This window comes from Perca fluviatilis, chromosome 14 (genome assembly GCF_010015445.1).
Source record: "Perca fluviatilis chromosome 14, GENO_Pfluv_1.0, whole genome shotgun sequence".
NCBI classification, from domain to species: Eukaryota; Metazoa; Chordata; class Actinopteri; order Perciformes; family Percidae; genus Perca; species Perca fluviatilis.
This window is the reverse complement of record NC_053125.1, coordinates 23906510-23919009: the sequence shown is the minus strand read 5'-3', so window position 1 is coordinate 23919009 and position 12500 is coordinate 23906510. Positions and strand designations below refer to the sequence as shown.

The 12500-nt window shown below is 44.1% G+C and overlaps 1 protein-coding gene across 3 annotated transcripts in view; it reads left to right on the top strand.

Moving 5' to 3' along the window:
- Nucleotides 1-12500, top strand: part of exoc6b (exocyst complex component 6B) — a 133224-nt gene that overhangs the window by 96499 nt on the left and 24225 nt on the right. For all 3 annotated transcript variants that reach the window (XM_039821573.1, XM_039821572.1, XM_039821570.1), the window contains one exon: nucleotides 5100-5173. In XM_039821573.1, the coding sequence (XP_039677507.1) occupies nucleotides 5100-5173 (74 nt within the window). The remainder of the gene's footprint in view (nucleotides 1-5099; nucleotides 5174-12500) is intronic.

Below are 12500 nucleotides of genomic sequence, written 5' to 3'. Positions count from 1 at the left end.
TACCCAGCCCCACCCCCACCCTCCACCTCCTGACCCCACCCCCCACCCCCACCTTGCCATTCATGTCGGGACCCATCAGTACTTCATTTACTGCACATTCACTTTGTTTTGGCCTTTCCAAGTTGTCCTCCTCCGCTCTTTTAATCTCTCCTTCTTTAATTTGTCTACTTCTATCATCTTTCCTCACATATTTTGATCTGTCTTCACTCCTTTATTCATCCCAACACACACACACACACACACACACGCACGCACGCACGCACGCGCGCGCGTAAACATGTTTGCCCGCTTCAAAGCCAACTTGAGTGCAGTTTGCGTGTGAAAGCACAGGGGGCGCTATGGATCAGCTGGTTCCAGTTAGGGGAGAGCATCTTTGATACCCTCGGTTCTCTGAAAGTCTTTACATGTCACGTTTGCTCCTCTCATCTCTCTTTTTCCATAATTTCTTCTTCTCTTTTCCCCTTTTTCGTGCTTTCTTCCCCCCACTTCTCCCGCCCTATCCCCGCTCTCGCCTCCCATCTTTTATCCTCCCTCCTTCTCCTCCCTTCTCTCCATCCTGTCCTCGCTGCTCTTTCTTCTCCCTCCCTCCCTTCCCCTTTTCGCCTCGTTTTCGGAGAGAGAGTTAAAGATGCAGGGCACTTGCAGATAAAAGAGAGGGGGGAGGAATGAAAGAATGCGAGGCGTCGTTGGCCCGTTTTTTTTTTTCTTTTTTTTTTTTTTCTCTTTTTTACTTTTACATGATCAAGGTTCTTAGAGTCACGGGGCGGGTCGCACGGTGCGTGTGATGTGATGCGCGGTGACATGCGTGCGGCGCCGTCGAGGGGGTTAGGAGGTTACCGAGTTACTTATTCAGGACAGACAGAGGGAAGACGAACGGGAAGGAACGAACCGAAAGAGGTGGAAGGAAAAGGGCGCCGAGGATACAGTAGAGGGACGGATGGAATAGAATAGAATCAGAAGAGGCGAAGAATTTGACAGAAGTGAATAATTCCGAAGGGTGCAGAGAGAGACTGAGAAGGGGAACCACAACATGGTGGGGGAAGAGGGATTACATTTAAAAGGGAAAAGGGTGCATGAAATGTGGGAGAGAGGAACAGGAACAAGGGATTGATGAAAAGAGGTGAATTGGAAAGTGCAAAGAGGATGGGAGGAGAGATTAAAATGAGCATAACATGGGGGGAAATAAAGGACTGTTATACTGTTACACCACGTTTATAAAGAAGAAATAAAAAATGTCAGAAGGGGACAAAAAAAGCAAGGGGGTGAAATGAAAAAATGGAAGATGGGAGGAACGGCGAGAAAGCGGAGCGAAGTGGGGACTATTTGACAGAAGAAGAGGATAAATAGTCCACAGAGCGAAAGAATGAAAAATGGATGGACAGAGCAAAGTATGAAAGAAGGAATGAACAAAAGAACGGGGGACATGGAAAATGAATGAATGAAGGAAGTTATGAAAAGCACACAATTTGAGAGTGTTGAAGAAAGAGGAGTGAACTGAGAAGGGATTAAATGGGGGGGAGGATAATGTAGAAGGTGAGAGCAGAATGGGATGAAAGAGGTCGAGGGACAAGAGGGCAGAGAAAATGGGATTAAATGAAAGAGGTGTGAAATAAAAAAAAAAAATTGAAAAGCACAGGACGAGTACAGAGGAAAGAAAGGGAAGAGAGGAGGGGAAACACATGGATGAGAAGAGGGATTAAAGAGAAATTATTGGTTGGAGTTTGAAAGGAGCAGGAAGTGTGGGGGGGGGTGGCGCGCACAAGAAAGAGGAATTAGAGATTGAATAAAAGGAGGAATTTCAGGATTGTGACAGATGAAAAGGAAAGGGAGGCACAGATGAAATGAATCCAATGGCTGGGGGAATAAGTGGAAAAAGATGGCGAGGAAGAGGGTGGACGAGGAAAGGAGGAGAAACTTATACATACATACAACGTGATGAGTGTAGATGTGTAGAGAAGAAAGAGAAGATGATGGGGGAGATGACGAGACAAGACGAGACAAGACGTAACCAGGAAGAAGATCGTGAAAATGTCACCTGCGTGAAATGTTCTCACCAGTAGCAAGTGTGGGCAGCGTAGTAAGGAAAACCATGAATGATTAAAAACCTCAAAAAAGTAGGATGACAAAAAAATGGAGCAATAAAATTAGATAACGTAGGGACAAAATGGACAAAAAGGGATGGAAGCAGGGGACAAAAATTGCTTGGGAAATGAGAAAATAAGCAAAAAGAAAAATTGGAACAATAAAGGAACAATAGTCACATTGAGAAGGTCTTAAAATATGAAGGAAATGTTAACGGAAGGGAGAAGATGGAACGGTTTGAATTATTGCACCTTTCATAAAAGGGTGTAGCTCAGAGCGCTGTGCATTAAAGTGAAAAAAAAACACGCGAATAAACCACTCCTTCCAGAAAAATGCGGAGTTTTTTTTGTGATTGTTGCGGGCAAAAATCCTTGATTATGCGCCACCTTTTTCTTAAATAATGCGATGGAATATGGGGGATATTTATGCAATTTTAGGCGATGAAATTGCGGGAACTTGCAAAAACTGCGGTTTGATGAAAAAGAGAAAAAAAAGTGATTTCCCCCCCCCCCCCAACACCCTGCTTTTCAATGATGTTCACGTCGCGTAATTACGTCGCTTCATAACGTTCCCATGGCAACAGAGGAAAATGGCTGCTCTTGTGTGAAGTAAACGCAACATTTTTTCAACTTTCTGCTAAGATATATTATGTGACTTTTTTGCAACGAAAATGCCGGGATTATGAAATCATGCAAGCCGCGCACATTTTGCGCGGAAATCTGCAATTTATGCGGCGAAAGTGCGGGATATTTGGAAAAAATGCGGCCCCCACCCGCTTAAATATGCAGACTTTGGCTGATTATGCGTTGAATTATGGGATCGCATAATCGCGTTTTTCTGGAGGGACTGCTAAACACAAAAACATGCCGATTGAAACGAGTGCAAATACCGTGTGATTAAAACCGAGCAATCGGATGAAAAACAAACAAAAGAGGCGCCCGATAGCGAGAACAGGCACGCTAAGGACTAAAGAACATGTGAAAGAGAGAAATAAAACATAGGAAGGCATTAGAACAATCATATTAAAAAAAAAAAAAAAATGTGTGTCTGCTGCGTGCTCCGCCGTCCGCCAATACCCACCAGCTCCCGGATTTGTTGCGTCAACGGCTGCGGCCGTGACTGACAGCTGAAGTCCCGAAGAACCCGCGAGATCTCGCGACGAATTCACGTAGAACGGAACCACAACACCAAACAACACTTTAGTTTCCATCCAGAGGAGTAGAGGACGGTTGGGACTTTTGAGATGTAACGATTACCGGTGGAACGGTAATCCACGATTTAAAAAATGTGGATCATAACAATGAACCGTTTTTTTTTTTTCATTTCAAATATCATTGTTATCACGGTGGATTACCACGGCGTGGAAACCGTGCGCCTAATCCTTCCCAGCTTCATCCGAGTCTCCTGAAGTTGCCGCGCAGGACGAAGGCGCTCAGGACATTTATCAGCCCTCTTAAGAGGACCAAGTCTGAAGCATGGGCATGTTTTGGTTATTATAAGAATGCCGAAGGACAGTTGATTGAAGATAGTTATCCTGTTCTGCAGAACATGCAGGAAAAAAAAAAAAAGGTTGCCGCTAAAGGCGGCGCTACGTCAAAAATCTCCTGACTCGTGAGGTGTAGGCCTGTCGGGGCTTTCCGAACACACTTTTTTTTTTTTTTTATTAAATGCCGCGATAATACCAAAAAAACGTGATCATTTTGGTCACCACAACCGTGAGGTTAAATTTTCATACCGTTCCGTCCCTAGTTGGACTGTAGGCCGCTGTCAGCGTTCCCTTTCCTACCTACAGTCGGCTTTGGTTTCTTCTTCCTACCATCAACCCGCAGTCTTCCTCCGGCATTCTCCAGGTCCTCGTTTGTTTTAGCCGGAACTTTACCGCACCTGAGACGGACCAGAAATGGTGATATGGAGGCATTTTTGTAAAGGTAGAGGGGAAAGGAGTGAAGTAGAAAGGTAAAAGTCGGCAGGTAATATAATAATATAGAATGAGAGGAAAGGTTAGTTTAGCCGATTGCTTCACAGTTCATGAGCACGACGTGTGTATTGTGTGTGTGTGTGTGTGTGTGTGTGTGTGTGTGTGTGTGTGTGTGTGTGTGTGTGTGTGTGTGTGTGTGTGTGTGTGTGTGTGTGTGTGTGTGTGTGTCTCATTGGGGTCACTGAAGATGGCAGGCGTGTAATCACTGCTGTGGTGTGTATGGCCTTGTGTTTGTGTGTGTGTGTGTGTGTATATTTCACCGAGGTGAAAGAGATTAGCTACAGGCTTGCTCTCTCTCTCTCGCTCGCTCTCTCTCTCGCTCGCTCTCTCTCTCTCTCTTTGCGGCACTCCTCTTTTCTCTCGTTCCCTCGCTCGGAATACCAGTCGGCTTGTTTACGGGGGCCAACTGACGCCAAGACCCCAGCTCACACTCCGTACGACCCCGACACACACACACACACACACACACACACACACACACACACACACACACACACACACACACACACACACACACACACACACACACACAGAGGCGTCACCCTGGGTTCAAAATCCAACAGTCCTCAACTGTTCTCAAACGTGCAGGCGAAGCCCTGTACAAACAACAAATAAACACACAGACACACACACACACACACACACACACACACACACACACACACACACACACACACCAGTCTCACACCATCACTCACACATTCAGCAAGACAAATGCTCGAAAATCTCCATCGTCCACACAACCTGCATTTAAACACACTACAAAACCTTTCACACCCGCAAGCACGCACACACTCTTTTCTCTTTTTCAACAAGACCCAGCGACATGACTCTAACACCCTCCCCTCCCCTCCCCTCCCCTCCCTCCCCTCCCCGGCTGTCATTTGTCTGCCAATCTATCCCGATGCATAGCGAATCCGACCAGGTCTTTTATTATTCCGTTTTTCACCCTCTTTTTTTTTTTTTTCCCTCCTCCTCCTCCTCTCTTCCCTCTCTCCGGGGGTGGACTGGGGGGGGGCGGGTTTGTATTTTCCCACAGGTTTTGCCAGAGCCGGCCCGGTCGCAGGCTTCCAGGGTGACACGTTGCTTCTGGCCTTCAGTGACTTGAGACAAGTAGGTCTTTGTCTCCCCCGTGGTCCTCTCTCCTTCGTTTTCTCTTTCTCTTTTTTTTTTTTTTTTTTTTTTCTCTCCACTATCTTTTTTTCTACCCCCCCTGTCCTTTTCATCCTTCCTCCCATCCTCCCTCACACCTCCCTCCCCCCTGTCCTCCTCCTCCTCCTCCAACACTTTGTCCTCGTCGTCTTCCTCCTTCATTTGGTTTTCTGATTTTTCTTTTGTTTTTGTCGTTTGCCCTCTTTTATTTTTTTTATTCTACCTCCATCTCATGTCCTTCTCATCTTGGTTTGTCCACTTCCATCCCTCTTTTTTTTTTCTCTTTTGTATTTTCTCTTGCTGTTCTCGGTCTGTCTCCAACATTCCTTTACTTTATTTTGCCCCATCCACCAAAACCATCTCTGCTGTCGTCCTGTCTCTTGTCTAATTATTCAGTTGTTTGGCCCCTGTCGACTGTTAGATTACAAACATGCGCCAAACTGATTGCAAAAAAAAAAAAAATGTCCCTCAAGAAATCATACGGTCATCTTCCCAGCGCCACAGCTACAGAGAAAGTTGACAAAAGAGATGATGGAAACAAGACATAAATAGATGAACGTAGAAGGTAAAGAAACATGTAACATACACACAAAAGAGTTCCTGTATTTAGGAAGAAGAAGCTTCTTCCAACAATTTTGCAAGAGCGTCCACGTAGCCATCGGCATTTCCTACCACTGACCTCCCACATCTGAGTGACAGATGCAAAAATGTTCGACATCCTTTATGTTATTAAGTATAAATGTATTTGGTTCGTTATGAAACCGTGGCAGTACGCGTTAGACTCTGGTGGGCCACCACCAGTCTCGGTAATTGATGGGAAACACTGCTGTGACCTTTGTTCTCTATTAGCAGGGGGGGTGGGGGGGGGCGCCAAATTAATGTTTGAATGGTTTAAAACAAATAAAAATATGTCTGAAAATATATATTAACATGAATCCAATGTACACAACATTTATGATAGGTGTCCTGGCCTACAGCTAAGATAGCCATAAGGTAGCCATCCACAGTTACAGTTAAGCTTAAGGATTCACTGTGCCAAATGTTAACATTAAAACATGACATATAAATATATTAATATGCCACCCTTCATGTTATTGTAAGTCCAGTTTAACCCTTGTGTTGTCCTCGGGTCAGATTTGACCCATTTTCAAAGTTTTTTTTATATCAGAAATATGGGTTTCTTTGAACCAAAATGCCTTTTGCAGGTGAAATGAATGATTACTTTCATTAAACTTTGGGTGTTTTATTCATTTTTTTGTTATAACCATTGAAAAACCTGTTTAAACAGTTTTAAAGCGGTATCGTGACTAAACTTTGACATAAACCAGTCTGTGATCCACTCAACATCCTTTTGATCTTCACTATTAGTCAAAAGGATTAATAATTTCTGCCTTTTTAACTCAAAAATTAGGTATAACAGGGTTCATACATTTTGAATAAACCTGGAAAAGTTATGGAATTTGAAAAATGCATATTCCAGGCCTGGAAAGGTTTTTGAAACTTAAAAAGACCCAGAAAGTTTTGGAAAAGTCATGGAATTTCTTTTTTAACCCAGTATAATAATATGTGATTAATAAATGTATTTCACGTTGTGCTAACCTCAACGTTCTATTCGGGGCGTGATATTACGAATCCCACTACCACATAAATTGTCATTCATTTTATTGTTAAACCTCTGAGGGTGAACTTTAACACAGATTTTTATTGTTATTGTATAATGTCGACTGACATTTTCAGGGATACATAGTCATGGAAAAGTATTGGTTAAAATGCGTATGAACCCTGTATAACGTCATATAAATTGGGTTTATTGACCATGAATTCAAAACAAAATGTTGAAAAAAGTGACAAAAACTTTTTTTAAAAAGTGTCAAAAGCATAAAAAAAGAGCCAAAAATGCTGAAAAAATTCAATTTCACTTGTGACCTGGATGGACAACAAGTTCATGGTCAAAGGGAAGACAACACAAGGGTTATTATGCAACTTAAACTTATCCAGTAAGGGGTCCCTGCTCCGTCTCTCTTTCAGCGAAGGGGTCCTTGGCCTAAAAAAAACCAACGTTGAAGACCCCTGCTCTAGAGACATTTCTTTTCCTCTAGTCCAACATCGTCACCGTCACAAGCATTCCTTCTTCTTTTTTTTTTTTTTTTTTTTTATTTTTTTTTTATCTGTGCTGACTCATGATTAATTCAAAAATAATTCGACTTAAGCAAGACCATTTTTATATTTGGTGTCTTGGGAAACTAGGGCTGCGCCCTCCTAGTCGATTAGTCAACAAATCGGTCCTTTGCTTAGGCGACAAATACAAAAAAAAAACTTTAGTCAATTAGTCATTTGTTTATTTTAATTTTTTAAAGCTATTTCATGCTGAATGACTTATTTCCAAGAAACTCATGAGCACATCTCTTGCGAAGTTCTGCTTTGGCACGATTCTCTGTGGAGAAACTCCGTTTTACAGATCTGTCGATTCAATCAACCGATTGATTTAAAAAGGGACAAAAATCCCGAGTGTTATGTGACTAAGAATGTCCTGAGTCGAGGACAGCCCCAACGCGAGACGCTCGTCAGATTGTCAGGTGAAAATGTGCTGTAAATCTCGACACCGGCAGAGGACCACTTTACCAGTTTCCCCAGTGGCCGACCCCGGGTCCTCAGACCTGATATTGAGAAACCGCTTAGTGCAGGAAGTGGCCCGGCTGTGTGCTGGAGCGTCTTGTTTCGGGGGTCCTGGGAAAAAAAAAAAAACAGACCAGAACCAGTCAGAGGAGGGACAGAACTGGACGTCTCCGCTGTGTTCTGGAGAATACAGGATGTTGGGCGGAGTGTGTGTGTGTGTGTGTGTGTGTGTGTGTGTGTGTGTGTGTGTGTGTGTGTGTGTGTGTGTGTGTGCGCTTTTAGTGTGCCGTATTTCGACTTTACGGGAATAAAAGTGTTTGGCAGGGAAGTGTGTACGTGCATGAAAGCGCGTGTGAGCGAACTTGTGTTTGCTGTCGCAGAATGTTTTCTGTCCTGTGTGTGTGTGTGTGTGTGTGTTAGTGTGTGTGTTAGTGTGTGTGTGTGTCTCATCGTTGTTGAATGTGTGAAGCAGGGCGGAGAGCCCGAGCCCGAAAGCTTGTGTGTGTGTGTGTGTGTGTGTGTGTGTGTGTGTGTGTGTGTGTGTGTGTGTGTGTGTGTGTGTGTGTGTGTGTGTGTGTGTGTGTGTCATCGTTACTGTGAAAGTCTGTTTGAGTGTGTGAAACTGAGCGTAGAGTGTGTGTCCGTTTGTGTGTCATCGCAGTGAATGTGTGAAACAGGGCGGAGAGTGAGTCAAAGTTTGTGTGTCTGCCTGCCCGTCTTTGATGTGTGTGTGTGTGTGTTTGTCATAGTTGTTGTCGAGTGTGTGAAAGTGGGTGGAAAGTGTGTATTTTTCTGTGTGTGTGTGTGTGACAGCGGATGACGGATGGGCCGGCAGGACGGAGCAGGGGACGATGAATGAGGTGACAGACAGAGACGGATAGCCCTTTATCCCTCCGTCACAATCCCTCTTTCTCTATCCCTCTCTTCTCTTTCTCCGCCTGTCGGGATGATGTAGTGCCTCTTGTTCTCTCGCTCGGAGGAGGAGAAGGAAGGGGGGAAAGATGGGGAGAAGGAGAAAAGAAAAAAATTGCATTCATCCAGCATCGATGTTTACTTCAAACCCCCCCCACTTTCCCTCCTTCGCTCCCACTGCCCGCTCCATCCTCCTCTTCCTCTTCTCCATCCTCTCCTTCTCTTCCCCTTCCCTTTTCCCCTCCCCTTTCGTCTTTTCTTTTGCTGATCAGAATCGGTCGACTCCTCATCGCGCCTTTCGGAGTTATTCAGCTCCTCCGCTCTTTTATTTCTCTCTCTTTTGGGCCATTGTTTTTTGGTAACCATTCTTATATCAAAAGAAGCACATTCCTCCCACCTCCATACGCGCTTTCATGCGTCATTTCTGTGCGCACATCTGCCTAAGCGCATCTTTTTGTGTCCACATTCTTTCAGGTAACTTTTTCATGTGTGTCTTTGTGTGTCTTGTGTGTGTGTGTGTGTGTGTGTGTGTCTCTGTTTTCGACCTGATGGTGAATGGCCGATAAATCACGCTGACGGGGCCGTTTGTTCTGTGGTCGGGTCCCGGTGTTCTGGAAGGTTCCGGGGTCCTGGGACTGAGCCGAGACAGGAGTTCCCCCAGGACACACACACAGGCACACACACAGAGACACACACACACACACACACACACATACACACAAACTTAGATATTTAGATGGACACACACAGAGCACACTGAGCGAGATGATCACATAGTTTAGTCTCTGAGCAGTTTGAAAAACGCAGCATGTACAAAATATGGAATTGAGAATTATGGTTTTTCGTTTAAATGTTTTTCAGGCTCATTGTTACATACTGTAATACCGTTAAGGTGTAGTACCGTATCAAAAATTCTGAAATGACCTGAGTTTTGATACAGATGCCAAAAATCGATACTTTTATCGAGCGATTTGAGCAATGCAAACATGTTTTCGGACATGGCAAACATCTCTGATACAGCCCTATAAATGAGCAAAGTTCAGATTTTTAAACCAGAAATATCTTGTGAAAGAATCAGATGACAAGATTAAGAAGCAGTGTCAATTGTTTTCAATATTCGGTGCTGCAGACACATTGCTCAAATTCAAAAGAACTTTACAAATCCCACTATGGAAATATGACCGAAATAGGAGTCCAAGTAATAACTTTTTTTCATTATCAGTTAAACTATCAAATATTCATTAACGACCCATCAAAGTTTAGTCTATGAAATGTCCATCACAATTTCTCAGAGCCCAGAATGACATCTTTAAATTACTTGGGTTGTCTAAACCAACGTTTCCAATAACCCAAAGATATTACATGTATAATATATTCATTTATACTGGATTGAGAGAGTGTGTGGCATTTTTTTTCTTTGTCAAAGACTTAAACAATCAATTGATTATCAAAAGCTCATTTTGTCCCTTACTCTACTAAAATATAGTTTTACATGACGTGTTATCAGGGTTGATGCTGATCAATTAACTCTTCTAACTTATCTATGTCGCTCTACGTGGACAGCGACTGACGGTTACAACCTGATACCGTATTACAAATGACACGTGAGCAAACAATTCATATGCAATACGTGATGTCATCTTGGCAAGTCGTGTGCCAGTAGTTTTGCCTATTTTCCGATTTCTTGTTCTGACTTGAGGGGAGTTCCAGTTGGGTCAATTATTCCAACGCCACACGAATGCAGCATTATCTACATGGACTCTCTAGATTTAACTGAATGGAGGTATCCAATATAACACACATGACCCAGGATGAATTGAACCTCCCTCCCGCATCGGACTAAAAAGCAGCAACACACACACACACACACACACACACACACACACACACACACACACACACACACACACACAGGAACCAGATCTTTCACTTTTAGGTCAAAGTATTTCAAACTGTCTAGAAAAAGGCTGATACACTGTAACAAGCTTATCTGAGCTGTCAGCAGCTTTCTCCCATTCTCCACAATTGCTAAATAATTTGGTGAGCGTAGGAGGCTGATTGCGTTGGTGTGTGTGTGTGTGTGTGTGTGTTTGTGCACTCCCCCAGGCTGCCCTTTTCCACAGATCCTATCAATCCTCCTATATTTAGAACATTCAGAAGTTTGTGGTTACTTCAAACCTTTGGCTGGCCCTTGTCTGTCTCTGTAAGTGTGTCTCTGTACGTGTGTGTGTGTGTGTGTGTCTGTGTGTCTGTGTGTGTGTCTGTACGCGTGTGTGTGTGTGTTGCGGTGTGGCGTTCCCCCAGAAAAACGCTTGCAACAGTAGAGTTCCACTCATCCCCTTCTCAACTCGTTCATACGCCAGGCATGCATTCTTCCACCTTCAGCCCAGTCGTGTGTGTGTGTGTGTGTGTGTGTGTGTGTGTGTGTGTGTGTGTGTGTGTGTGTGTGTGTGTGTGTGTGTGTGTGTGTGTGTGTGTGTGTGTGTGTGTGTGTGTGTGTGTGTGTGTGTGTGTGTGTGTGTGTGTGTGTGTGTGTGTGTGTGTGTGTGTGTGTCTTTTGTCATTGATTGGTGCCGGGTTCATTCCTTTGGTTGACCACAGACAGTCAAATTCCATCCATTCATCATGCCATCTCTTTTCCCCTCCACCCGCCTTTTGTCTTTCTTACGTCTTTTTATTTTCTCAAAGTCTCGGGTTTATTGAACTTTAACTCATTTGGTTCTTCTGTTTCTGTCGCCATCCTCTTCTCCCCATTTCATTAAAATTATTTATATTTCGTCCCTCTCCACACTTTTCCTCCTCTTCTCAATTTCTTCCTCTCCTTTCCACAATTTTCTCTCCTCTCCCTAGTTTTTTCTCCTCTCAACTGTTTCAGATTCCCACTTTCTTCTCAGTTTCTTGTTTCTCTCTCTGCTTTTCTCTGACTTTTTTTCTACTTCATCCTCTTTTTTTGTCTTTTACTTGGTCTCCTCCCTTGTAATTCCTTGATTTTCTCCATTTTGTCATCTATTTTTGTCTTATCTTCCCATTCACTCACCTGTCCTACACTAACTGGATTTCATTGGTCAAAACACACACACATACACACTCACTCAGAGACACTCGCTTTAGCTTTCAGAGCTGCCTGCCCTCTGTCTGACGTCTGTGTGTGTCCCAACTATTACCTCATAAGGCTTCCCTCTCCAAAAGCAACATGTCACAGCATGACAACTGTTCCCCTTATCCTGACTCCTGTGTGTGTGTGTGTGTGTGTGTGTGTGTGTGTGTGTGTGTGTGTGTGTGTGTGTGTGTGTGTGTGTGTGTGTGTGTGTGTGTGTGTGTGTGTGTGTGTGTGTGTGTGTGTGTGTGTGTGTGTGTGTGTGTGTGCGCGCGCGCGCGCTCCCTCCCCTTATCCTGACTTGTGTGTGTGGATTGACCGGCGTAGCCAGTAACGATTACCCAGTGACAGGATAGCAGATTCTCCCTGTGTGTGTGTGTGTGTGTGTGTGTGTGTGTATGTGTGTTGACCCGGCATAGCCAATAGCGATTACCCAGTGACAGGATAGCAGATTCTCCCCGTGTGTGTGTGGAGGAAATAGACAGGGCTAAGGGATGAGATGGCCCAGTGGGAGAGCAAACCTCCATCTCACCTCCTCATAACCCAGACTAACGAGCAGCAGCGAGAGGGAAGGGACAGAGGAAAGATGGTTGGGGGGGGGGGGGAAGATGAGGACGGTATGGAGTCATATTTTAGGAAAAGCATAAAGGAAGTTTATCCAAA